Source organism: Dermacentor andersoni, chromosome 6 (assembly GCF_023375885.2).
Source record: "Dermacentor andersoni chromosome 6, qqDerAnde1_hic_scaffold, whole genome shotgun sequence".
Lineage (NCBI taxonomy): Eukaryota > Metazoa > Arthropoda > Arachnida > Ixodida > Ixodidae > Dermacentor > Dermacentor andersoni.
In genome coordinates, this window is record NC_092819.1 from 117,930,341 (window position 1) to 117,953,135 (window position 22,795).

At 44.1% G+C, this 22,795-nt stretch overlaps 1 protein-coding gene across 1 annotated transcript in view; it reads right to left on the bottom strand.

Annotated features, from left to right (window-relative positions):
- Positions 1-12,052: 12,052 nt before the first annotated feature.
- LOC129384720 (uncharacterized) overlaps positions 12,053-22,795 on the bottom strand; it is a 55,007-nt gene continuing 44,264 nt past the window's right edge. Inside the window, exon 5 of the mRNA XM_072288543.1 lies at positions 12,053-12,825. Within this exon, the coding sequence (XP_072144644.1) occupies positions 12,698-12,825 (128 nt within the window). The 3' untranslated portion in view covers positions 12,053-12,697. The remainder of the gene's footprint in view (positions 12,826-22,795) is intronic.

Consider the following 22,795-nt stretch of genomic DNA (forward strand, 5'->3'; position numbering starts at 1 on the left):
GCGGGACGTGTTTCCTGCATCGACGACGAAAGCTGCGCATCACCAGAGGGCAACGGTTCACCGCTGCTACATAAAGACGCTGCAAGAAAGTCGTCGTCCGCGGTCCGGCATTGCACACTAAATCTGCGCCTCTTTGAGGTGAGAAATTTCCAGCTGCATTTGCACTAGTTGAACTTCGCAAGCTATGCACTGCTGCCGGACGTACTGTTCTTGTCTTTGATGCTTTGCTAGTGATTTCATTTGTGTTGACTAACTTTGTCTAAAGATGCGCGCGATACCGCCAAAGCCATTGAAGTATTACGACCTGAATTGAGAAAGGAACTTCGAGAAATAAAAGATGCTTTGAAGGAAGTGAAAGATCTCAGAGAAGATATTCAGTCAGTAATGAGGCTAAACCAAGAACTCAGAGCTGAAAATGATAGACTGCACCGCAGGACAGAGGAGGTTGAGCAATATCAGCGCTCAAATAATCTGGAAAGTAAGGGTGTTCCGCCTGATGTTGAACCACTTGCCGCAGTTAAGAAAATCGGTGTTCTCATTCAAGAAGACATAACTGCCGATGACGTCGATATCTGTCTCAGAGTAGTGAGGGCTCGTCATGACCAAATTATCATAATTGTCCCATTTGTGCGCAGGACAATGAAGGCTGCTGTTTTAAGCAAGACAAAGAAAATCAGAATTGATTGCAAGGACTTGGACAGCCAGACGTCCTCTGCAGTATATGTCAATGAACATGTGAAGAAATACGGCAAACAGCTTCTCTGGTTAGCTACACAGAGAAAGAAGGAAATGCTGCGGAAATTTGTTTGTGCATCGGGGGGCAGTGTCTTCTCACGTAGAAACGAAGGCTGGCCTGTACTGCAAATCAGAAACGCTAACGACCTCGATAATATGAAAGGAAATTTCGTCTGCCATGTATCAGAGGTTAGTTTACCTTCTCTTACTAAATAATGCATTATTTCCTCTGCTAATGATGTTGTCCAGTGTATTTTTGTAATTTTGAGTTGCGTTTTATTTTAGGTTTTCAAGAAATGGTAACAGCCAGAAGAAATCACCATCTTATCCCACGCGTCATGGGTGAGAGAAATCTTAGCAGGCAATTTCGCATATCTCATCACCATACGATGCTCCTGTCCTTATTCATCTTATTATTATTGTTCGAAGGGTAATACCTTTACATAGAGACAGAGTAATCGCCCAAAGGCGAGACATGGCTGGAGGAGACAACACACACAAGCTTCCTTTGTCCGTATCGCACTGTTGCGCAGTTACTCTGTCGTTACCTACCAACAAGCCCAAGTTCCTCATCAGTTACATTTACTAATTATTTGGTATTAAAATTTCATTGACACAGCATTCAAAGTACAGAGGTCCACAGGAAGACAGAGACTTGAAATGATGAAGAGCCGTAGAACAAGGAGCATCGCTGGAGCCACTGTTTCCACAAAGAGAAGGAGATAAGTTTTTTGTCAAAACGTTGGCCCCAGTACAATTTCTTGTTCTATCACTATTTACGGTTAAAAGAAAGCATTAATGCTGCAGTATTGTGCATTATGGAATAAAAATTAGCAGGGTGAAATGTCAGGAATGTCAAAATTCTTGTGTATTCTAATGCTAGAGCGAACAAATGCCCATATATTTAGTCCTTGACAACATAACTAATAAGAGGAGTCAAACTTTTCCTGCCACTTATTTTCAACAAATAAATCCACGAACTTTATCGGCTTTCAGAGACGAAATTAGCACAATAAATTGGACTAACGTTCTATCTTGCTCCTCTTCTGATCTCGCCTATGATGGTTTAATTGATGCCCTATGTTCTGTGTATAAAAACATTTTACTTACAAAGTTTTTAAGAGACCGAGGCGGGCTCGCAAACCTTGGATTTCTTCCGCAATACTTCTTATGATAAAAGAAAAAAATAGGTTATATCGAGCGTTTCTGATAAAGCGAGACACGGATAAATTCAAAGCTTTCAAGGCATACAGAAACAAACTCACTAACATACAGAAACAAGCTAAACGTAATTATTACTTCATGATCTTTGATGGTGTCATTGATTCCAAACAAATGTGGAACAAACTAAATTCTATCATATCTGCTAGACAAGTTACTAATGATATTTGTGAGCTCTCTATCAACAATGAATTATATAAAGGAGCCGTTCTAGCAAACAAGTTCAATGAGTATTTCACCTCATTGGTTGACAGTACTCCAAATAGTGATACATTAGATTCTTTGCCTCCCCCACTGACGGATTCTTTGTTTGCGAATCCCACAGATGCGCAGGAAGTCATCAGTGTTTTTCGCAACTTCAAAATGAGTAAAAGCGAGGACATAGATGGCCTAAAATTGGAACCTATAATATTTGTCCTTGATCTTATATGTGCCTGCTTAGTTCACATTTATAACCTCGTGCTTACCAAAGGAGTGTTTCCGCAGAGAATGAAAAGCGCTAAGGTAACGGTTATATATAAAGGCAGAGACAAGGACGTTTTAGGTAATTATAGACCCATATCAATTTTGACATTTTTTCTAGGGGCTGCGAAAAACTTATTTTCATTCGACTGTCTAAGTTTTTCAATAGACATAAGGTTATTACGTCGTCACAGTTCGGCTTTCAGCCAGGCCTGTCTACCGAAAGTGCCTTACTTTACCAAAAGGAATTGATTCTAAGGAATATGGAAGCAAGGAAACTTACCCTAGGAATATTCCTAGATTTCTCGAAGGCATTTGACAGGATAAATCATTCTACTATGTTAGAAAAACTGCAATGTTATGGAGTCCGTGGTGTCATTTTAACTTTAATCAAAAGCTATTTATCTAATCGGCAACAGTGCGTCTCAGTCAACCGATAGCTATCATCACCCATGAAAGTTAAAAATGGGGTACCTCAAGGAAGCATATTGGGACCCCTGTTGTTTAATATTTTTATTAACGATATTGTACAAATTGACAGCTCTGTAGATTATGTAATCTACGCGGATGATACTAGTCTACTTTTTTCTGGTGAAATGGCTGATGACCTCATCGTGTCTGCAAATGAAGTGCTAAATAAAATATATGCCGAGACTATAGCAAATTCACTACATATTAACTGCTCTAAAACCAAAGCTGTATTGTTCCGTGCGAAATACAAATTATACGACACGACTCTCAAGCTAACCCATAATAATACCGAAATTGAATTTTCCCAAACTGTTAAAACTCTCGGTGTTCTCTTCCATTAACATATGGCATGTAATCACCATACGGAATACATTAGCCATAATCTTTGCAGAGTTTTAGGCGTGTTGCGTCGGTGTCACAATATATTACCTGTAAAACAAGAACTATTATTATATAACGCTCTTTTTTCTTCGCATTTACACTAATGTCATCTGGTTTGGTCCACAGGCTCTAAAGCATCATTAAATAATCTGGTCCTGTTGCAAAAAAATGCCCTGAGGTGTATTGAAGGTGTATCGTATAACGCACACACCGCTTCATTATTTATAAAGTATAAAATTCTTCGAGTGAGCAGTTATTACGAATACAAGCTCTTGACAACCTTTAAATCAGAAATACGCAGAGGAGGTACCCTCTTACATATGTTGGCCGATTTGCGACCAAATCCGGCCAGTCGCCTCACCCGACATACAGAGAATTGATATGTACCATGTCCTCGTACTAATTATGGACTGCAAGCATTACATTTCTGCCTTCCGAGTTTACTGAACAAATAGAAATTGACAATTGAAAGTTTACGTAATTTGCCCAATACTGATATACTACATAGAATGTCCTGAAAGTCCTATTCATGAAATATCAGGTCACTTTTGTGATGGTTAATTAATGTCATGCAATTATCTCTTGCGTTGTTATTTAATGTTTTTTATATATTTCAGAGTTTTATTTCGCTTTTGCTGTGACGGCCCACATGTGTGTTCCCTTTGTATTGTCGCTCCCCGTTGCCTGTAATTTTGTAATGAAATGTTGTTTTCCGGGTGATGGGGCCAGTCAAGCTGTTAAAGGCAGCTTTTTTCCCATCACACCTAACCACGTCCATGTGCACTTTCATGTACTTGCCATGTGGTTGAATAAACTCAAACTCTAAATCTAACTCTAACTCTAAAGGCACAGAAACAAGATGTAGAGAACCAGATTGTTATTTTTCACTACCCAGTTTGGCCAGCTTCATTCCGAGCTTGCACTTTGTTGCATTAACGACAACTGGAATTCGTTAATTGAAGCAGCTTGGTGATTTACTTATGCTAAGCGATGTTGAAGTTGTATTAATGCAGCTTAATATGATGCATGTAAAAATATACAATGACATTTTAAGATGGCTGGCTTGCAGTTGACTAGCAGATCACTTGATGGTATGAATTCAGGTTTCAACCAAGCTTCCATGTACAAATCAGTTGCACATTATTTTTTGTCATTGCTTGGATTTTCATAAACATAAGTACTGTTTCTTTTTCGTCGGGCTTCTAGTTGTGTTGTAGGACCTAACTGTTTACTTTTATTTGTATTAGTAGCCATGATACATAGACAGCTCAATATTTATTGTAGATCGTGACATGATAGGACTAAGAACATTTGTGCAAATTCGTTGTAGGTACGCCTTCGCGGCTCCTACCCCTGCCTCCTACCACCACCCTGTCCTAGCTACGTCCACTAGGCAGTTGGAAGCCTTTGCCGGCTACTGCCACTGCATCCTGCCACCACCGTATACCTACTATGTCCACTAGGGAGTTGGCAGCCTTAGAGATGATGCCAAGCAGTCTGACAGCCGACAGAAAGATTCAGGTAAATACCTGTAACTAAGCGGCGTCTTTCTGAGTGAAGTGGCTTGTAGCCAATGAGCAATGAAAGAATTAACTTCGAAGTAGTTTAGACTCTCTGCTATTGGGGCAGGAATGCTCAAGTCCATGCATTTTCTCTTAGCCGCCAAGATGCCATGTCTATTAGACGAAACGCGATGTAAATTTTGAAACTAGAAAGGACTATTTGTACAATTTTTTTTCTTGCTTAACACACAAAATACTATGGTAAAGCTTTACCAATTTAAAAACAATACAATGTACTCTCATACATGGTATTTGGCATAAATGTACTAGGGCTGCCTCAATGGTAAGTATGCCAATAAGCGTACACCAAAACTGACTTCTTTTCCAAGTTCATCCTCCTCTCTCTGCACTGCAGTATAATGTATCTTTCTGAAACCAGTTCTTACCACGTGGTTTCCGTGGTAACCAGTCCTACACACGTGGATTACATAAATTTGCAGCTTTTGCTGTAGGCGAGTTCTTTTAAAATAAAGTTCATAGGTCTTTTTTTTCCATTTTTATTAAGGCATAATAAACTGAGCAGTGGCTAATAAGCAGTTCAGACTTCGGTGTAAGGCCTCTCTTCATTGTCCTTAAAAATTTGGCCCTCTTAATGAAGGAACCAATTTTTTGGCTATGTGATTTATGATGCATAGCTTGGTGCTTTACACAAAATTTGACACAGTGTTTACACAAGTAAAAATTTGTTTGCTTTGTGTGTTGGCTGAAATTGAGATTTGTTCTATATTGAAGGGCCTCCAGTTCTGAAAAAGAAATTCGAAGTGGTCGTGTGTCAGGTTGGGACAACTGGCATGGAATATTCTACTTACACAAATAGGGAGGGCCATGTACACTTGACTTTATGTTAAGATACTATTATTTATCCACAAACGACAAAATGAAGGTTTCCATCCTTTAAGCAGCTCTTCACATTTATTTACACTTTTGCACATATATATACCTTGAGTCTGGTGACTTGTGTCTGTTTTCATTATCTGCTACGTGCAGGTGGTAAACTTTATATTTGCCCTATGGTGCAGAATATTTTCGTGCTTATATATATGGACCTGTGTTTTTCAGTTTGCTTCGAAATCTTACCTAAGCCATACCACACACTTGGGCCAGGCCTCTTGCGAACGACGTATAACCAGGCTCAACGCATGAGTGTCGAGTGAGTCCTGAGATCAAGGCAACCTGCTGTGCAACCAGCGCGCTACATTTCGTGACCCCTTTACATGTTCCATCTATTTCACAGGTGTACTCAGCTCCATCTATCCAAACAGCATCACCAGCTGTGATCACTTTTCGAATTGTGGATGAATGTTGGGGTGGAGTGATTTGAACAGACATTCTATTTGTCTCTTCAAATTCTTTGCAAATACTTCTGGTATTATAATTCATATGTTTCTTTAGTCATTGCGCTATTCATTGCGCTACATCGGCGTAGCACCCAAGAACTGTTGACCCGGAGGAAATATTTACCCACGCTCTTGGTGACGTACTCGCAATCGACTTGAGACTCTATTATTCTAATTAGAGCGTTCTTCCCATTTTCTACGTACGCCTATAGTGCAGCTCCTTTCTACCATGCGATTGTCGTCATTTTTTAGGTACGTGAACCTGAATGATTTTTCACGCACAACGCTGCACTACCGTAATATAGAGACGCCTCTGAATTCACCCTTCTCCTTTTGAGAAGCTTCTCGGCACCCCAAAGAGAGCCATCAGCTGGCCCGTTTTTACAGCGAAGCTGTATAATGTTACCCTGGGGTGGTGCGCGATGTCCGGCCGTCTAGGTGTCGCGTCCAGAGGAAAAAGTTTTCGTCTCCAGTTTCTCCTGATTGCTCTGCAGCTGTCAATCATATCTAAGAAAATTATGCTGAAACTGGCCGCTTAGACGATTCTATTATTACTGCGAGTTTCATTTCTTTCCCATAAAGAGTTAGTTCACAGTCAAGTTGTAAACGTTACACAATTCCCATCTGCTGTCAATACATGACCGTTTACGAAGGAAGTATGGTTGTATGGTTGCATAAAGCAGCTCTAACCTTTGTTTTATCCAAATTATACCAAAACAAATTATGTGGCAATTAACCACTAGGAGGAATCTAAGTTTAAGCCGAGTTTCGTCTACTTTTCTTATTGTAGTAGTTCACAGGCAAGTTTTAAACATTGTGTAATTCCCGTCTGCAGTCAATACATGGGAATGCCCGTGTTTTTCCGTTAGAATAAATCTCTAGTACTTCCAAGTTTCGTTCAGTTTGTTAACTAGGAAGTATGCTCAATCGCAAATTACAAAGAAACGTGTTTTGTTTCTGGCGTTCCTTTGAACGCACCATGGTCAACGCATATTGTCGCACGCGAAAAGGCTCTTACAACCAATGGGCGTTGTGTGAGGTAGTTAACTCACGGTTGCCTACTCTAACTCATAATAATAATAATTATTGTAATAATAATAGTTATACCTGCATATACATAGATGCGTCGATGGAGGTAAAACACACGGCAGCTTGGCTGCTCGTCCTTCTTCACAGAGCGCTAGGGCTGGTGGATTTTTTTGATGACGTGGCAGTCTAATCTGTGACCACTTAGTCAATGCCTCCTTTTAACAGTAATATTGCAATAGCTTGTTAGCGCAGCTAAAGAACACCATTACCTGCAAGACATTGTAAACCTGTTGCGGAATAGAGCATGATGTTTTCAAATCTCGCTTTTTGTGTGCAGGATGGAGATACCATTTCGCTTGATGCCAGGAAATCATCCAGGAACAATGGTCTTCAACTTCATTTATTGAAACACTCATTAATTTATTTTAGTAAATTGCAAATGCGTTGCACTTTGACTCATTTGGAGAGCGATTGTCCCGTTAGAGATATGCAACAACGAATTGATGACCTGCCCTGCGCATGTTCTACGAGCAATCGTGTTCATGTCAATATACAAAAACTGCACGGCGCCAACAGGTTTATCAAGTGTAGTCCCGCTTTTCGCTGTGGAATATTTATTCTCAGAAGATGATCTGAGGCTGATATAAATTACGCAGCGTAACATCAAAACACTCATTACGTCATAAAAAAGGTCTTGTCAGGCCACTACATTCTTCATCCATACAAGCGCCTTGGCGCAAAATATTCCCCATTGTGGGGGTGCATTATTTCATGGTGGAGTAGAATGGCGAGCTGGCGTCACAGTGCATAAAATTGTCTTCAAACTAGTGGCATGCGTAAACCAGAAATAAAGTGAACTCTGTGTTTGCCTTGATTTTCGAATTGGTAAAATTTTCACGTGGCGAGACGCCTGCAGTTGAGTTCGCTATAGATTATGGCATTCTAATTTTTATAAAAGGTTGTTGCTCTGCTCTCCAGTGTAGAAGCATTGCAGAGTCACTGAAAACCATTCGTGATAATACTAAGTGGTGGGCCACAAAATGAAATATTCGTGTTGGTGTTGATGCCAATTTAAGGTTCAACTAGGTGTGTTTTGCTCACTAGACAGAGAAGCGGTCTGTCACACAGATTACGCGTTCTTGACGACATGAGGGGAAAAGGGATGATTCTGTCATGCTGAGGAACGGTTTGGGTTGAAACGCTCAATGTCATTTACCCGCACACCGATTGAGAGGTGCAACTGTTGAGGCGTTCTGTTTCGTGAGTTTCGGCTGATACATACCTACTTGCAATTCTACCAGCCTCATAAAACCAATACTGACTTCGCCTAAGGAATTAGACGAAAGGCTGGGGTAAGACTGAGGTGCAAGACTGAGGACATAACTGAGGATCGGCGGGGTCTAATGCATACACTCGTAAAGTTCAAGCGGTTGTCGAGAGATATTCACTACCAGCACTGCTTCTAAAATTAAAAACGTTTATATGCTAGTATCTTGAGTATGCTGGCAATTAAACAACTTTCTCTAGCGTCCATACCAAACGAGTAAATATTGAAATTTGTTATAACTTTTATATCAACAATTTTTTACTGTAATGTTTCGCGACACCGTATTTCCCATGAAGTAGTTTTAGTCCCCCGGAGGTCGAATAGAAGACGCCTAATTTTAGAAAGTTTAGGCTCATGGTCGTCAAGAAACGCTCACGTTTTTGAAAGCACTCTAACGTAACTGTATACGACACCCTTTATTTGTAGTTTGTCCAGTATTGACAAGTCCAATAATACAGTAACAATATACTGTTCACAACACTGCGCTGCTTCAAAGCGGGGTTGAGAAAGCTTGGGTAAATTCTCACAACCAGTCCAACTATCAACACGCATCTAACGCTGCATACGCACCCTTGCACTCATACAATTATTGCATAAGTTTACCTATGGTGGTTCAAATTCTTTTGCAGTACAAAACTCAATGATATTTGAAGCAGACGCTGCACCGCACCGACATGTAAAAGGTCATATTGCCAAACACTCAGATTCGTCGTTGCATTGTGTTCCTGTTTATCCTGAAAATAATGGCCAAGCAAAGATGAAAAGCAGTGACGAACGCGCTAAATACTTTCCACCGTATTGGTAATGGCTACACTTTCGTTTTCTTACGTACAGTACTCGAAACAAATCATTTCCTTATTTTGGTGCGAAATGTGGACTGTGGACCCGGAGAAAAGTAAAAGACTCCGTGCCAGAAGAGTGTATCGCCCAGTTTGTGGACACCTTTGGCGTAGTTTCAGCACAGAGTCCGAACCTTTGCCGCGACGGTGTTGGTGACTTGCAGTTCTAAGAACTATGATTTAGATGCGTTAATATATATCGTCAAACGTGATTTTCACGATATAAAAATACCATTATTGCAGTGAAGCATTCTTAAATTCTTGTTTTATGTTTCGATTTCTATATATACAATGTCTTTCTTCCTTGGAAAGAAAGTTCTAAAGATATAAAGTGGGGTACATCGCACATATCGTCACTTTAAGCTGAAAATATAAGGCAGTGAACATCATTAAACATAATATTAAAAACCTACTAAAAGGAGATATTCAATAGGAAACAGAGATACGGTTCAGGTGAATATGTCACTGGCTGCTTTTACCGCGCTACAGACCGCACCTACACCCTCTATTCCAGGCCTGGACACCATAGTAAAGTGCTGGCTACTGGTGATATCTTTCAATAGAGTTCAAAAACGGACATCGGGTGGCAGCGAGAACCACACAGGACAGCAGGCTAGTGTACGGCGACGTACGACATACGTTCAGTCTGATTAAACAGCGTTCTCTTCTCGCAGTCGCAGAGATGACAATGTTGCGAAAGGCTTTCTGCAAGGCAGCATAGTCGTGTGCGACAGCGATAACATTGCATTCAGTAATACCTCCACGAAGGTAATCACAGATCAATCTTAAAAGAAGGACACACCTGGGAAATTGCTTGTTTTATTCAGACTCACGTGCTGTCCCAAAAACACATGCGGACGTCTTTGGGGAAGGATACGGCCGTATACAAATGCAACACACACTGACATAGATCGCTTCCCAATAAACAAATTCTTGGAACCAATTCACTCTCAACATGTACGCGAAATGAGAAAGTGACTGTTTCGTTTAATTTTGAATGTGACATGTCATTTCAAAGCTGCTCTATATCGTCTATTTGAAACTCTTTTGCCATAATTGAACCTTACGCCATTAGCCGGCATATATTGACACCTGTAGTTACTTGTCAATTCCTCGGGGACTGCATTCGACCCACTAACAAGTTATCACATCAAGGCGCGCCTGTTTGATTTGTTACTGACTCGAATGATATCCTTAATTCCATGTGTTGTGTACGTTTTCCAGGAACTATCTATAATCAGATTGCATGCACGACACCACTTGTGCAGTACTTTCTTGAAGACACGCGGGCACTAGCGATTATGCTGAAACCTTCGACGACTCGTGTACATAAGCCGGCGAGTTTGACCCGCTGATCAGATTTCAACTATCGCCGACAGTTATGGCCACAATGCGCCGTTCAAAAAATAAGGAAGCCATTGCTTGCTTCCTCGGGAGGATATCGCCCACAGTGGTTGTTGTTATTGCGCGCAGAGTGGAAGGCACACACTGTCTTAACGTGGCCAGAAGATGGTTTCGGAGTTTGTTCCCAGCAGAATACAGTCTTCACTCCCGATAAATAAAACCACGCCAAATTGGCGTTAGCGGTTCGTGGGAGGAGCCTATAGGCAGCAATTTCAAATTGAAAATCCGAATGAAACGAGCGCTAAAAGTGCAGTTTTTTGTATGTCTAACCACAACGGTGAGAGTACCCGCAGTTACATTGATAAAAGAAAGAATTAGTCACCATGCCTTGGCCGTTTTATGCATCTGCGAACATCATACTGCCGAAGAAGAGTTTGCCCTGTATGTATATTGTAAGCACTATAATGTACTTCATCGTTTTCATGTGCACATAGCCACCATCATTACTGATCTTCAGGTGCTTCCTCGCGCTTGAGCTGGCGAGTTTCCTTTTTGGAATAAAAAGAGCTTTACAGTTTCGTCACTCCCGGTCTTCTTATATATTCATGCGTTGGTTTGTAGGTGACCAAATCTAGGTCTTGACGAATTTGACGTCTGGTCGGCAAAAGGCATGTAAAAAAAGGGAACACTGACCAAGGAAAATATTCGTGGAACATAAAAGGCATTTGGCTCGCCTTGTTCACCAGACGTCCTAAGTAAGCACAAGCACTTCACATAAGACAAAGGAAAGCGGATGAGCTCAACATAGAAATGCGAGACAATTCCCTGAACGTAGTCTCATATCGCTTTTCTGGACAAACTTTAAACAAGGCTCCCGTGTGGTAGCCAAAACATTGTTTAACTTTTCCAAAAGTTATTGACTTTGTCAGGGTTCCACTTTTTTCACCTTATTGAGGTGATGTATATTCTTCATTTTGGCACCATAGGATATGCCTTCCTTGATTGATAAAAAATCTGAGTTTCGTATAGATTTTCTCCTGTTATTGCATGTTCAACAGAGTGTCAATTTTCAAGGCCATTTCGCATCCATTCGTATTATACTTTAATTTGAACTTAAAATACCGCCCTATTTTTATATGACGACGACTTGAAAAAAATTTTACGTCAATCTGCTTTGTTTCTCACAATTGTCGCCTTGCTCTTACCCCATTCGCTGCCGCCCTCCGCGCGTGCGTGCGGGCCATCCGTACCGCGCATTTTTTTCACCGAAAGTGCGTGCGCGTGCCACACGCTCGCCTTTATGTGCGTCATGAGCGCCTTAGCAAAATATTTCCTCCATGGTTATGAAAATACATTTATTGACATTGGAGAAATATTTACACTACACTCGGGGAATTCTTTTCAAGCCACAGGCGTTTTACCGTGTGAAAAATCTTGAAGAACTCAGGCATGTGAAGAGCAGCACCGCATTTTTCGCACTCCCAGCGGCTTTCACATTCTTTTTTGCCTTTATCCTTACACACCTCACATTGGTTTGAGGAAGCTCATCCCTGTCGCTATCAAAGAAGATACCCAATATCTCAAGCTCGGAGAGAGCACGCTGTCCACTAGACGCTGCAATTCCTTCTGCCGCCAGATACAATAAAAAAAACAAAAACATAGCAAAGTGCGTTCAAACGACACAGCTTTGTACTGTAATCTATCGGTAATATATCCAAGCATCATCATAGAAGATGATAAGTACTGCCGTCTATCAACAGCTTCAGGACATTCTAAACTCGGCAACCCGGCGAATCGCCGGCTTCGGCAATACTGCCACTGCACGTATGCCCGTTCATTCTTCGGGTTTGACAGCAAATGGATTCAGCTAAAATGTGTGCTTGAAGAAGAGCGCTGCTGTATTAAAAGTGAATAACTGAGCTCCGGCGCAAGTAACAACCGAACTTGAGGACTTAACCCTACAAAGTGAGCTGCAGCACTCGAAATGTATTATTCGTCATCCGGACACAGCTCTTTGCTGTACAAGTTGCCTGCCACACCGCAGGTGTCTTCGAAATTTGCTAAGCAGGACTCTGGTACGTCTTCTGCCATATCCTTGGACACCAGTAGTAGGCACCCTGAAAGAAGAGGTAAATCAAGAACTTACATCTGGTAGGCAATAGATACGTTTAGGGGGGGATGAATGTATAAAGAGGGATTATGTTGCACTGAGTTCTGCACGAGCTTCGCTTCAAACAGTACGGTACTTTTACTGCTAGTGCATTTCAGAGCTTTCTCCAGCAGCTCGTGAGAAATCCAAGATAACTCGGATCCTAGCCTCTAATGCCACCTGCATACGCGCCGATCGCCGCGATAAAACAGTGTGCCGCTCGCAGCGCCTACTTCAGGCGCTCGCCGCCAATCAGCGATGAACACCGCGAATAGCCGGGGCCTTACGCCAACGTAGATAGAGACTTGCAGCAGGAAATCTTCAAGCAATAGGTCAATAATGAGTTTCTTGGAGCTTCTGATGGATACATACCGAGTAGAAATTGTATGGGAGAAGCAAAAGTGCAAGGTTGTTGTAAAAATTCAGCGTGGACTTAAAGAAATAGCCCATCCGTCTCCATTGGTGTTCAAACTCTCTGGCAATGGCATAGAAAGAAAATTAGAGTACACTGAATTAGGTTTTAATGTATATCACATCTGAAGTGGGCATATTGTCTAAGAGACGGTCCCTGGGTTGATGTACGCGGACAACATAATGGTACGAGAGGACTTCTAGATATATTTACAAATTTTTCAATATTTGTGTCTACGCAGTGAAAAAAGTCGGCCTTAGATTCGCACACATAAATAAGGAATTGTGATCTGCAGAGGCGGTAATTAAATGACATAAATTCAACAGCCAGTCTCAACCAATGTTATTCAATATAAATACCAGTGCTGTATGCATAAAAACAACCTGCTCAACCACTCTCCAAGACAGCATAGGAAAGAATGGGGTAGCGGAGTGAAGAAATAATGGATCGGGACACTTTGGGGTGCAGTAAATATGGGGTCGTGTGATAAACATGGAAAGTACGTAATCATACCGGCCTAACAATGCAATTTTGAGCTTAAAATATGACATCTTGGCAAAGTCGGAATGTAGCCAAAGATAGGTAGGCCTCTTGGCTCTGGAGACCCGCGATAGAACCACAAAAACGGCAGGTGGTGGGTGACAACGGTTGGGCCTCGTTCGAAGTCGGAGAACCCCGATACAAAGCTAGTTTTTAATAATATCTCAGTAACATGATAGCAATAAATGGGCGGTAAAGCAGAAACATATCTGCGCCTCGCAAGCATGAGGACAGGAAAGAGAAAGAGGTCCAGAGAGATTCCAGCCTGGCGCAAGAAAACAGAGAATATAAATAGGCAGGCAGGTCTTATCGAAAAGAAAGTATGGCAGTATATGAGATGCAGAGGACGCAAATTAAAAAGACCATATAGATATACAAGAATTGAAGAAAGGAAAAAAATGCGAAAATTTGTATAAAATTATGAAGAAGAGCGCACGGACAAGGCGACCTGAACCGTTTATACGATGCCTGTAGTGGGACGAGTGAGCCAGCTCGATCGCTAGTGTTTGCCAAGAGGGATAGCTGCTCATGCATCCAGCTGTTCCTGCTCTGCGTCGCCTGTGTTCTCGGTTACGCTTGGCCCAACCAGCTTAACTGTTCAACACAACCTTTCACAATTGTTTCATGTGCTGGGTCTTCAAAATCATCTGCACCCTCAAACTCTGGTCCTAGTATGTGCCACCAGTCATGCCTCCGTCGCTCTTCGGTAAAGAGATCAAGCGGTATTCAGCGGTACCCGTGAGCTGTCTTCGTACGAACGGGTCACCTTTCACAATCGATGGGTCAATGCCAAGTTAAACAACGTCATCTTCTACCTTGAAGGCGTGTCTCATGAGGCATATAAAAATCACGAAGCCGACTTTCAGTCCTGGCTAGCCTTCAAGGCCAGCTTCGCTAAAATTGCGGCCACCCCACCATCCGCAAGTTGTGCACCCAGGAGTGGTCAAGACAGCGCGCGAGACAACTGAGTGAGACATTCACGAGTCACGTTGAAGAGGTTCTAGACCGATGCAAGCGTGTGGATGCTTCTATTCCTGAAAATTTCAAGGTGAAACGCATATTTAAATGCATTGCCAATGACATTCTGCAAATGTTAATCGCCAAGAACCCATGTACTGTAGCCCTGCTCATACAGTTGAGTGAAAACTCTAATTATTTGAGGAGGCAGCGAGATCTAACATGGCACCCCTCAGTGGCTGACGAGGCCCTCTCTGCTATCTGCCTCTTCTCTGTTCGCTCCTTCTTCCTCACACAAATTTAAGCATTCGTGCGGGAACTAGTTAGTTGCCAGCTATCCCTACTACGATTCGGTGGGTTGCCTCAAAAGCACCAGCTGCCGCTAACGCCTCTTACACTTCTCACCCTGACTCTCCGGTGGGTTATTGAAGATCAAGTTGCTGAGGTTGCACCAATAAACATCAGCAATGCCCTGCCTCCGCTCCACTCACGCATCCCTCGCCGCGCGACCTCTTCGCCAACCACTCGGTTGAGATACATTCACGGCCGTTGCCACTTGTTCATCACCCCGTCAATCGACATTTTCCAGCCTTTGTATATCTTTCGCGCGGACAATACAATCGGCCCATGTGTTATGCGTGCGCTACAGCCGAACATGTTGCACGAATCTGCTGTCGCCGCATGCTGTCCTCTAACGGTTTTGTGCAAACACCTCCCTACGGTGACGTGTAACCTTTCCACGACGCTTATTTTAGTTAGCAGTCGAGCAGGCCACCAGCCGAACGCCCGTTACTTGCAAGTCGTTCACCTCCCCCGCGATGCCGCTCGTTGTCTCCCATGCGTCGCCGTCCTCCACCCACACAGGAGAAAATGTAAGCGCCAGAATTAAGGAGACAGGAACAGCGTCGCCATCAATCTGTACAAGTCCTCCATTGACAGCTTCGAACGCTGTTGATCTAATTGTTCGCTTCGTACCTGCCGTTGCTCTATGATACTTTTGCATCCTTGTCTGTAGTGAACGAATGCCTCTCTCGCGCTCTACGAAAAGCGGCTGCACCATTTGGCCGCTTTATCTCCACACAGCGAGTGCTCAGCAAGCTCAGCCTTCAGCAGCATACACAGCTAGAGTTTCTATTAAGGGCGTTCTCGAAATTGTTGAGTTTGTGGTTCTAGCGTCTGGCTCTCACGACGTATTACTTGAGTGGGACTTTCGAGAGGAAACGCCTTCGTTAAATGCCTGTGTGCGGCAGTTGTACTATCGGCTCTATGTGACGTGTCTTTCCACGACGCCACTTCTCTTCGCGCTAAGCTGGTACTTGGGGAAGACATCTCAATAACGCCGTACGCGTCCGCCACTGTTCCCGTTTTCTCTGACATTGCCTCCGAAAGTCCGTATGCGCTGTTTCCTGCTGTGCGGCTCAAATTTGCAGTGCTGCGTTTTAAACACAAGTATGATATTGCAACTAGCCGCAACGCTTGTCTTAATCTGTCCCGTTCACCTCTTCGGAACCGTTCATAACCCGCAAAGATATTCCGCCATCTCCCTACGCTTGACATTTCAGCTCGCTTCAGCGCAGAGTTGTCTGCAATCCGCTTTCCATTTTTGCTCCGCCATTAAGTGACGTATTCACTAATTTATTTGCCGATTACTCCATTCATTTCTTCAGACAATTTATACGAACATAATGTAGTCCTCCTTAGACCATGCAATGTACCTGCAATGTTTGAACAAATGATGCCGTATGTTATGGGAATATGTTGTATTCAGAAATTATTACTATGCATAAGGTTACTGCAGTAACGAGCACCTGTGGCGGATGTAAGGCTCTGGCGTGCCTTTGGCTACTTCATCGCCGTCGCCGTCCTCTGACCGACCGTAGAGGAAGGAAAGCGTTGGAGAAGCCCTGGCCAGCACGGGCGTGTTGGCGAAAGTGTGACGGAAGTCACGGGCTGTTTTCCTCATTGACTCGTACCCCAAACGTCAACATTGCCATATGAAGCGCGCGCCTGAACTTCTCGCTGCTGGTCGTGGCCCTTGAAAAGCGAGGTAACATTTATTTCTCTGCTGTCTTTCTCGCAGAACATTCTTATGGTGAGACAAGCTGATGTTAGAGCTAGGTGAGTAAACTTCACGGTTTTGTTTAGAACCTTTAAGCGGTGAGTGTCAGGCAGCCACAGAGACACTCAAGTAATTAGGGCGCGGGTCCCTACATCTTCTTCAATGAGACACGGAAAAGAACAGGAGCGTGCCTTCAACGGTAAACTTGTAGAGAGGTTTAATAAGCTCTGTTTGATGCGCTTCGGCATCACACGCTTCCTGTGGCTTGTAGCAATGGAAGTTCAAAGCTCGCTCCTACCTGCTCTGCCAAGCTGATTGTAGGTTCAAAGAGAGATGGCACGCCAGCATGGTTTCATTTCCGGCTTGAAAACGTGACGTCAGAGCATCTCTTAATTGGGTTCTTCCGTTCATGGTAACAGACATTTCACTGTCTCGTGCCACTACCCCTCTCCCACTTCTCTCCCCCAGGCGGGACTGTCGACCTGGTGAGTGTTATGAGGGACAAGAAGGGCACCTCACGTAGGGTTTAAGTCTCAAAACCTGCACAATAGTAGAGGACAGTGGCATAGACCTCTTAGTGCGTCTGATACCACACGCGCCCGTTATGGTTAGGCAGAATATTACGTTGGCTAACATCCGCGTCGGGTCCCGCGTCTTGCGGTCACCGACGGGCTCGTACATGTCGAGATGCCCTTCGACACCCAAACCATCCGTGCCAGAAAGTCTACTTGCGGCTCGTGGACGCAATAGTATCGCAGGAACCGCTCGCTGCCTCTCCAGCGTCACTTCGCTGGCCATCGTGGAGCAATTAAGAATGCGACTGCTTCGAAAGTACGTGTTTGGTGGACAAATCCGGTGCGCTGTGATGGTTTACCGTGGCATCTTCACCAAGAAATATGTTACAGGAATAACGTGCCTGCAGAAATTATTAATATCTACAAGGTTACAGCAGCGACAAGCTGCGGCGACGGATGCAAGGCACTGAAACGTCTGGCTAGTGCGTCGCCTTCGACTTACCGACAGTAGCACCGACAGTAGCAGTACCGACGCACCCACAGTAGCAGCCCTTTCGTTGTTCCATTGCAATATTTTGCATGGTCTGAAATGAAGCCCCTCTTTATGCTTCCTGAACGGCGTCGTTATGTTCGCCCTCGATTTCAATACTCCTCTTCTCCCCTTAAGCAAATGTTAACATGTTTGACCAATTCAGGCTTGTAACTGATCCTGAAAAAATATTAGTTCGCCGCTAGCAAGCTTATGGTCCTTGATCACATAGTATGCCAAGAGAGAATCCTTCCATAACCACTAACTTTGTTTGCTGGGGCAGAGTTTACAAAGGGTAAGATCCTCAAACAGCAGCGTGCCTTCATCGGCCTCTGTTCTTGCTTAAGGTGCTTTGTTCGCAATTTTAAGGTGACGGCGGTAAGGATCGTGTATCGCAGAAATTGCGGCTTCAGCGTGCTTCATCAGCGTCCAGCGCCGAACGTTGTTTCGGCAAAATTATTTTCGAACGACATATAGCCAGCTCTCCATGGGGCGTAAGAAACTTAGTGAACTAATTGTATTTCTCAAGCTAAAATATGTAGCAAAATCGCAAAGTACGACTTGCTCACCACCTAAAGACATGATAGCTCATTGATTGTAATTTGAATATACGAGGAAACACAAACATGTTACGTGAAAACTAAAACAAACCCCATTTTCCTGCGTTTCTACCATTCATGGACCGGGGATGGCGTACGCCATTTGCGCGCGCCGGCGTGTGAATATCTTTGAGCCCACGGAGAGGCGCGCCCGCTTCCTTGAAACACTTCCAGATATTGCTCACCTCCGCCGCATCTCGGCCTATGCAAGAGGCCGCGTTACTACCAGAAAGCCCGCCTTCTTGCATGGCGTTTGCCGCGAGCGTTTCCCGGTAAACCTTACGGTTACTTACCCTGCAGTTACCAGGAAGCGTGATAAGTAGTCAGGGATATTCCAATGCTATCGCGTTCCACTCTTAAAGGCGAAGCATAAGCGACCTCGAAATTTTTGCCTCTGTTATATTACCTGTGACACAACTCATAAGAGGTGCCAATGACTTATCATTCCGATCATCTGCACGAGACACCATTCCGTGGCCTTGCACCGCCCTCTCAAATCTCCGCAGATACCGTGAGACTAGGACCCCACCACCTAAACTGAAGTGCATACCGATGCCAGTGCTATTTGCCTTGGTACTGTTTTTGCGCAAGGCCGACTTCGGTACTCTGAGTACGTCGCCGCTTAATGCAGTCGTGCACTGCTCAATGCATAACACAATTACAGCGTCACAGAAAAAAAAAACATTCGCCGAACAATGCATATGGTGGCGGTTAAGCGAGCGAAGCTGTTTAAGTGATTAGGTTTTCCATTTTAAATCGTGCATTCGCACACACATATACGTCTATATATTTCTTTTTTCGAAACGCTTGCGATGACGGCTTGTTCTTTGGTCGTGCGCATACTGCGTGCTCTTCCTACTTTTATCATTTATGTTGACGTTGCAACTGTGTCAATAGTTGACCTCTGCAGTGCACAATCCGGTCCTTACACATTACGGCGGCTACCGCGTGCACATTTCCGTGTTTTGCGGTAACAAGTACCGCGCCTTTGTATTGCGGGCAGAGGAGAGTAGACGCAGCCGGCAGCAACGGCGGCCTAACGCGGCAGCACTAGCCCACTGCGCAGGTGCGGCACGCAGAGACATCTCGTCTCCTTTCTTTCGTCTGCGCCATACTATCGTTCTTTATCTTCTTTGTTCACTTTACGGACGTAAGCCAGCCCAGACACCCCCCTACAATATCATGCATTGCCGTCGTCTTCTTTGTTAACTTTATGGATGTTAGACAAAGCCGATAACCCCCCCCCCCCACTCTTTGAGACCACGTATACGGCTCATTCATACAGGTCAGTGAGGTAAACAGCTTCGCTGGACAATAATTACTAGCCATAATTTGGGTACTCGGACTGTTTCTCCTTATTTAAACGACTTGCTTTTCAATGTGGTACCTGAGCGCCAAGCTCATTCTTGGTTATCCTTTCTCTTTAAAAGTGCCGCGTAGACGCCTTGCCCACTGGACTCTTCACATTCAAGAATACGACATACATGCAGTCTCCTGCTGAGGCCGCTAGCACACTGACGTAGACGATCTGTCATGCTCGCCATTGCCAGCCGACACTGCTTCCCTCTCGACCTGTGAAGCGCTGCGTCCGTGTACATCGATACCTTCGCATCAGAACAGCGCAAGGATCCCTAGTTGGCGTCTATTTTGGACCTCATTTACTGCTCAATTGCATCTCTCCCATCTCCTGTTCCCTGTATCGCCAAGCTGCCCATTTCACTGTCCGAGATAACCTCTTGTATCGACGTAACTATCAGCCCGATGGTTTGAAAGGGCGCCTTGTTATCCCGAGTGTTTTACGTTCTGATTTGTGCGTATCTTTCGACGGCCAGCCACAAGAATGGGCGTCTTCAAGACGCATGAGCGCCGGCGGCACCGTTACTACTGGCGAGTCCAAAAGCCTTGTCGAAAAATGTGTGCATTCGTGACCGCAATGCCAATGCCACAATTTCCCGCCTCATCAGGCCTATGGTGTATTACGGCCACTTCCATGCCTCATAATTAGGTTGTGATTTTGGCCCGTAAAACCGAAAAATGTCTTCATTTGTGTCAAGTTCGTGCCTTCTACGGTGTAAGATTTGACCTTTACCGGCTGCTACCACTAAATCCCGCTGGCAAACTATGGATCAGTGTCGCCGTTCATCGCATTACACGATAGGCTGAAACCGCCGCTCTACCTGAAGACACCGCCAGTGACGTTGCATTCTTTCTAATCCATCGTTCCATCCTTTGTCATAGCCGACTTCGGGAACAGTTGAGCTACAAGGGCACCATGTGTTATTGTGGCCGGTGGTCGAAGCGCTGCTTCCTCCATGCCGCGTTTTCGCGTTGTTCACCATACCGCAACGGCGTACCGTGCTTAATCTAATATCCTTATGAAGAGTTTTAGTGGAATTCTGTGTGGTATGCTCGCAATGTACGTTAACATCATATCATAAAATCCGGAACATCACTCTCCCGCTTGTCACGTACGCATATAATACGGCTACACAAAATACTGCGAGTTTTCGCCCATGTTTTGTCCTGTATGGGCGCAATCCTTCCTATATTATCGATACGGTTTTCCCCATCAACCAGACGTACCACAACGTGCTCCCGTTTCGGCCGTCACCAGATATGCTGAGCTATGCCGCCAACTAGCACGTAATTTCTCCTCCGACAACCAACAACGACAACAATGCAATCGTGATGGCGCCAGTACCAACCCGAACTTCACTCCCCGCACACTTGTCTTGTCATCCGTCCCTTGTACCCCATCTGGGACTTAAACTAAACTACTCTCGAAGTATGGTGATCGATAGCACGTTGTCGAGCCCACCTTTCCAATCAACTATCCCATGAAGGCACTTGCAGCGACATCCGACATGCGCCACCGTGCACGCCGTGGACGAGATAATGTTCACGTTTGGCGCCTGAAATAATAGTATGACCTGTTTGTCTCGCCATCGCAAGTCGCCAGGATAAAGCGCTTGTGCACCGGGGGTAAATGTAACGAAGAAGAAGCGCGTACGGACAAGGCCAGCTAAAGCGTCTATTCGATGCCTGCTGTGCAACCATTGAGCTAGGCAGATCGCCAGTGCTTTGCGCGAATGTAATCCTATCGGGCATCCAGCTGTTCCTGTTCTGCGTTGTCTACGTTCTCGATTACGATTCACCCTACCTGCTGAACTGCTTACAATGATCGCAAAAGGACAGTGTCTTGGCATTTGAGGCATGAGGTAGTTAGTTCTCTGAGCATACAACTATAGTGATGCAAATATTTGCCACATAATGTGGCATGCCCCTGCTGCAGCAAAAATCCGAAGACCACTCAGCACATTTTAATGAAATTCGAAGATAACATCCTCCCTCCATAGGCGTTGGGACTTGGAGCGGGTGGAAACATTCACTGCTCAGCAGATCGGATAAGAAAGAATCGTTCATAGTATTGGTGGGAAACAATAAAGAAAAAATAGATGGGACCATATTGGTTACTGAAATGGGTAACTCAACAAAGTAGTTATGGATATTTTAAGGACTAGGGAAATGATTCAGGCAGATAAACGATATGGTGGAGTGTTAAGTATTCATATATTTTGTTGATAACCTCAAGCAGGCTAGGTGACTGTCGCCATTGTGTTTCAAATGGAATACCGATACATCAACATAATCATCGTTAGGGCAGCTGATGCGATAGCGCGGCTTCCGATAGTTGTAGCCATATTTAGTGCAGCTATTGCAATCTACTGAATTGAAACCTCAATAACACCTGCACAGCTCATTTCAACAAAACAGCCTACCGTAAATTTTGTCTGCCGCAATAAAAATATCTATACGGGACATGAATAGCATAACATACTGTTCTGATTTATCTTATACCTCCGTGAACTTCTGCTCATATTTAAGCTGTATTACACGCCAGACTGTTCCACATTTCGAAGCGGCCTAATAGTCGGCTTAACGGAAATCACAACAGTGAGTTTCGTAGGGCAGTCTCATCAGTGAAATCACTGGAAGAAAACAGTCCTATTTAACTTCTCAGACAGCAGCTGTTGCTTGTTAATCATTGTGCCATTAATCATAGGCCGCTGCATTATTCGCGCAAAAACATCTTGGCACATTCTAATAAAATTGTACACGCTTATTCAGCCACTGTTCCGCACGTCGTTCGCGGACGCTTTGACGGAGGGAGCGCTATGAGTGCAGAACGACATGCGAGGAGGTCAGGCGAGGAGGCCGAATGGCGCCGAACAAGCAATTGCGGGGATAAAGAAACCACACAACAGGCTTGGACCAGCGTATTCGCATACAAGCCGCCCTGTACGCCTGAGTAAAGCTAATGTAAATA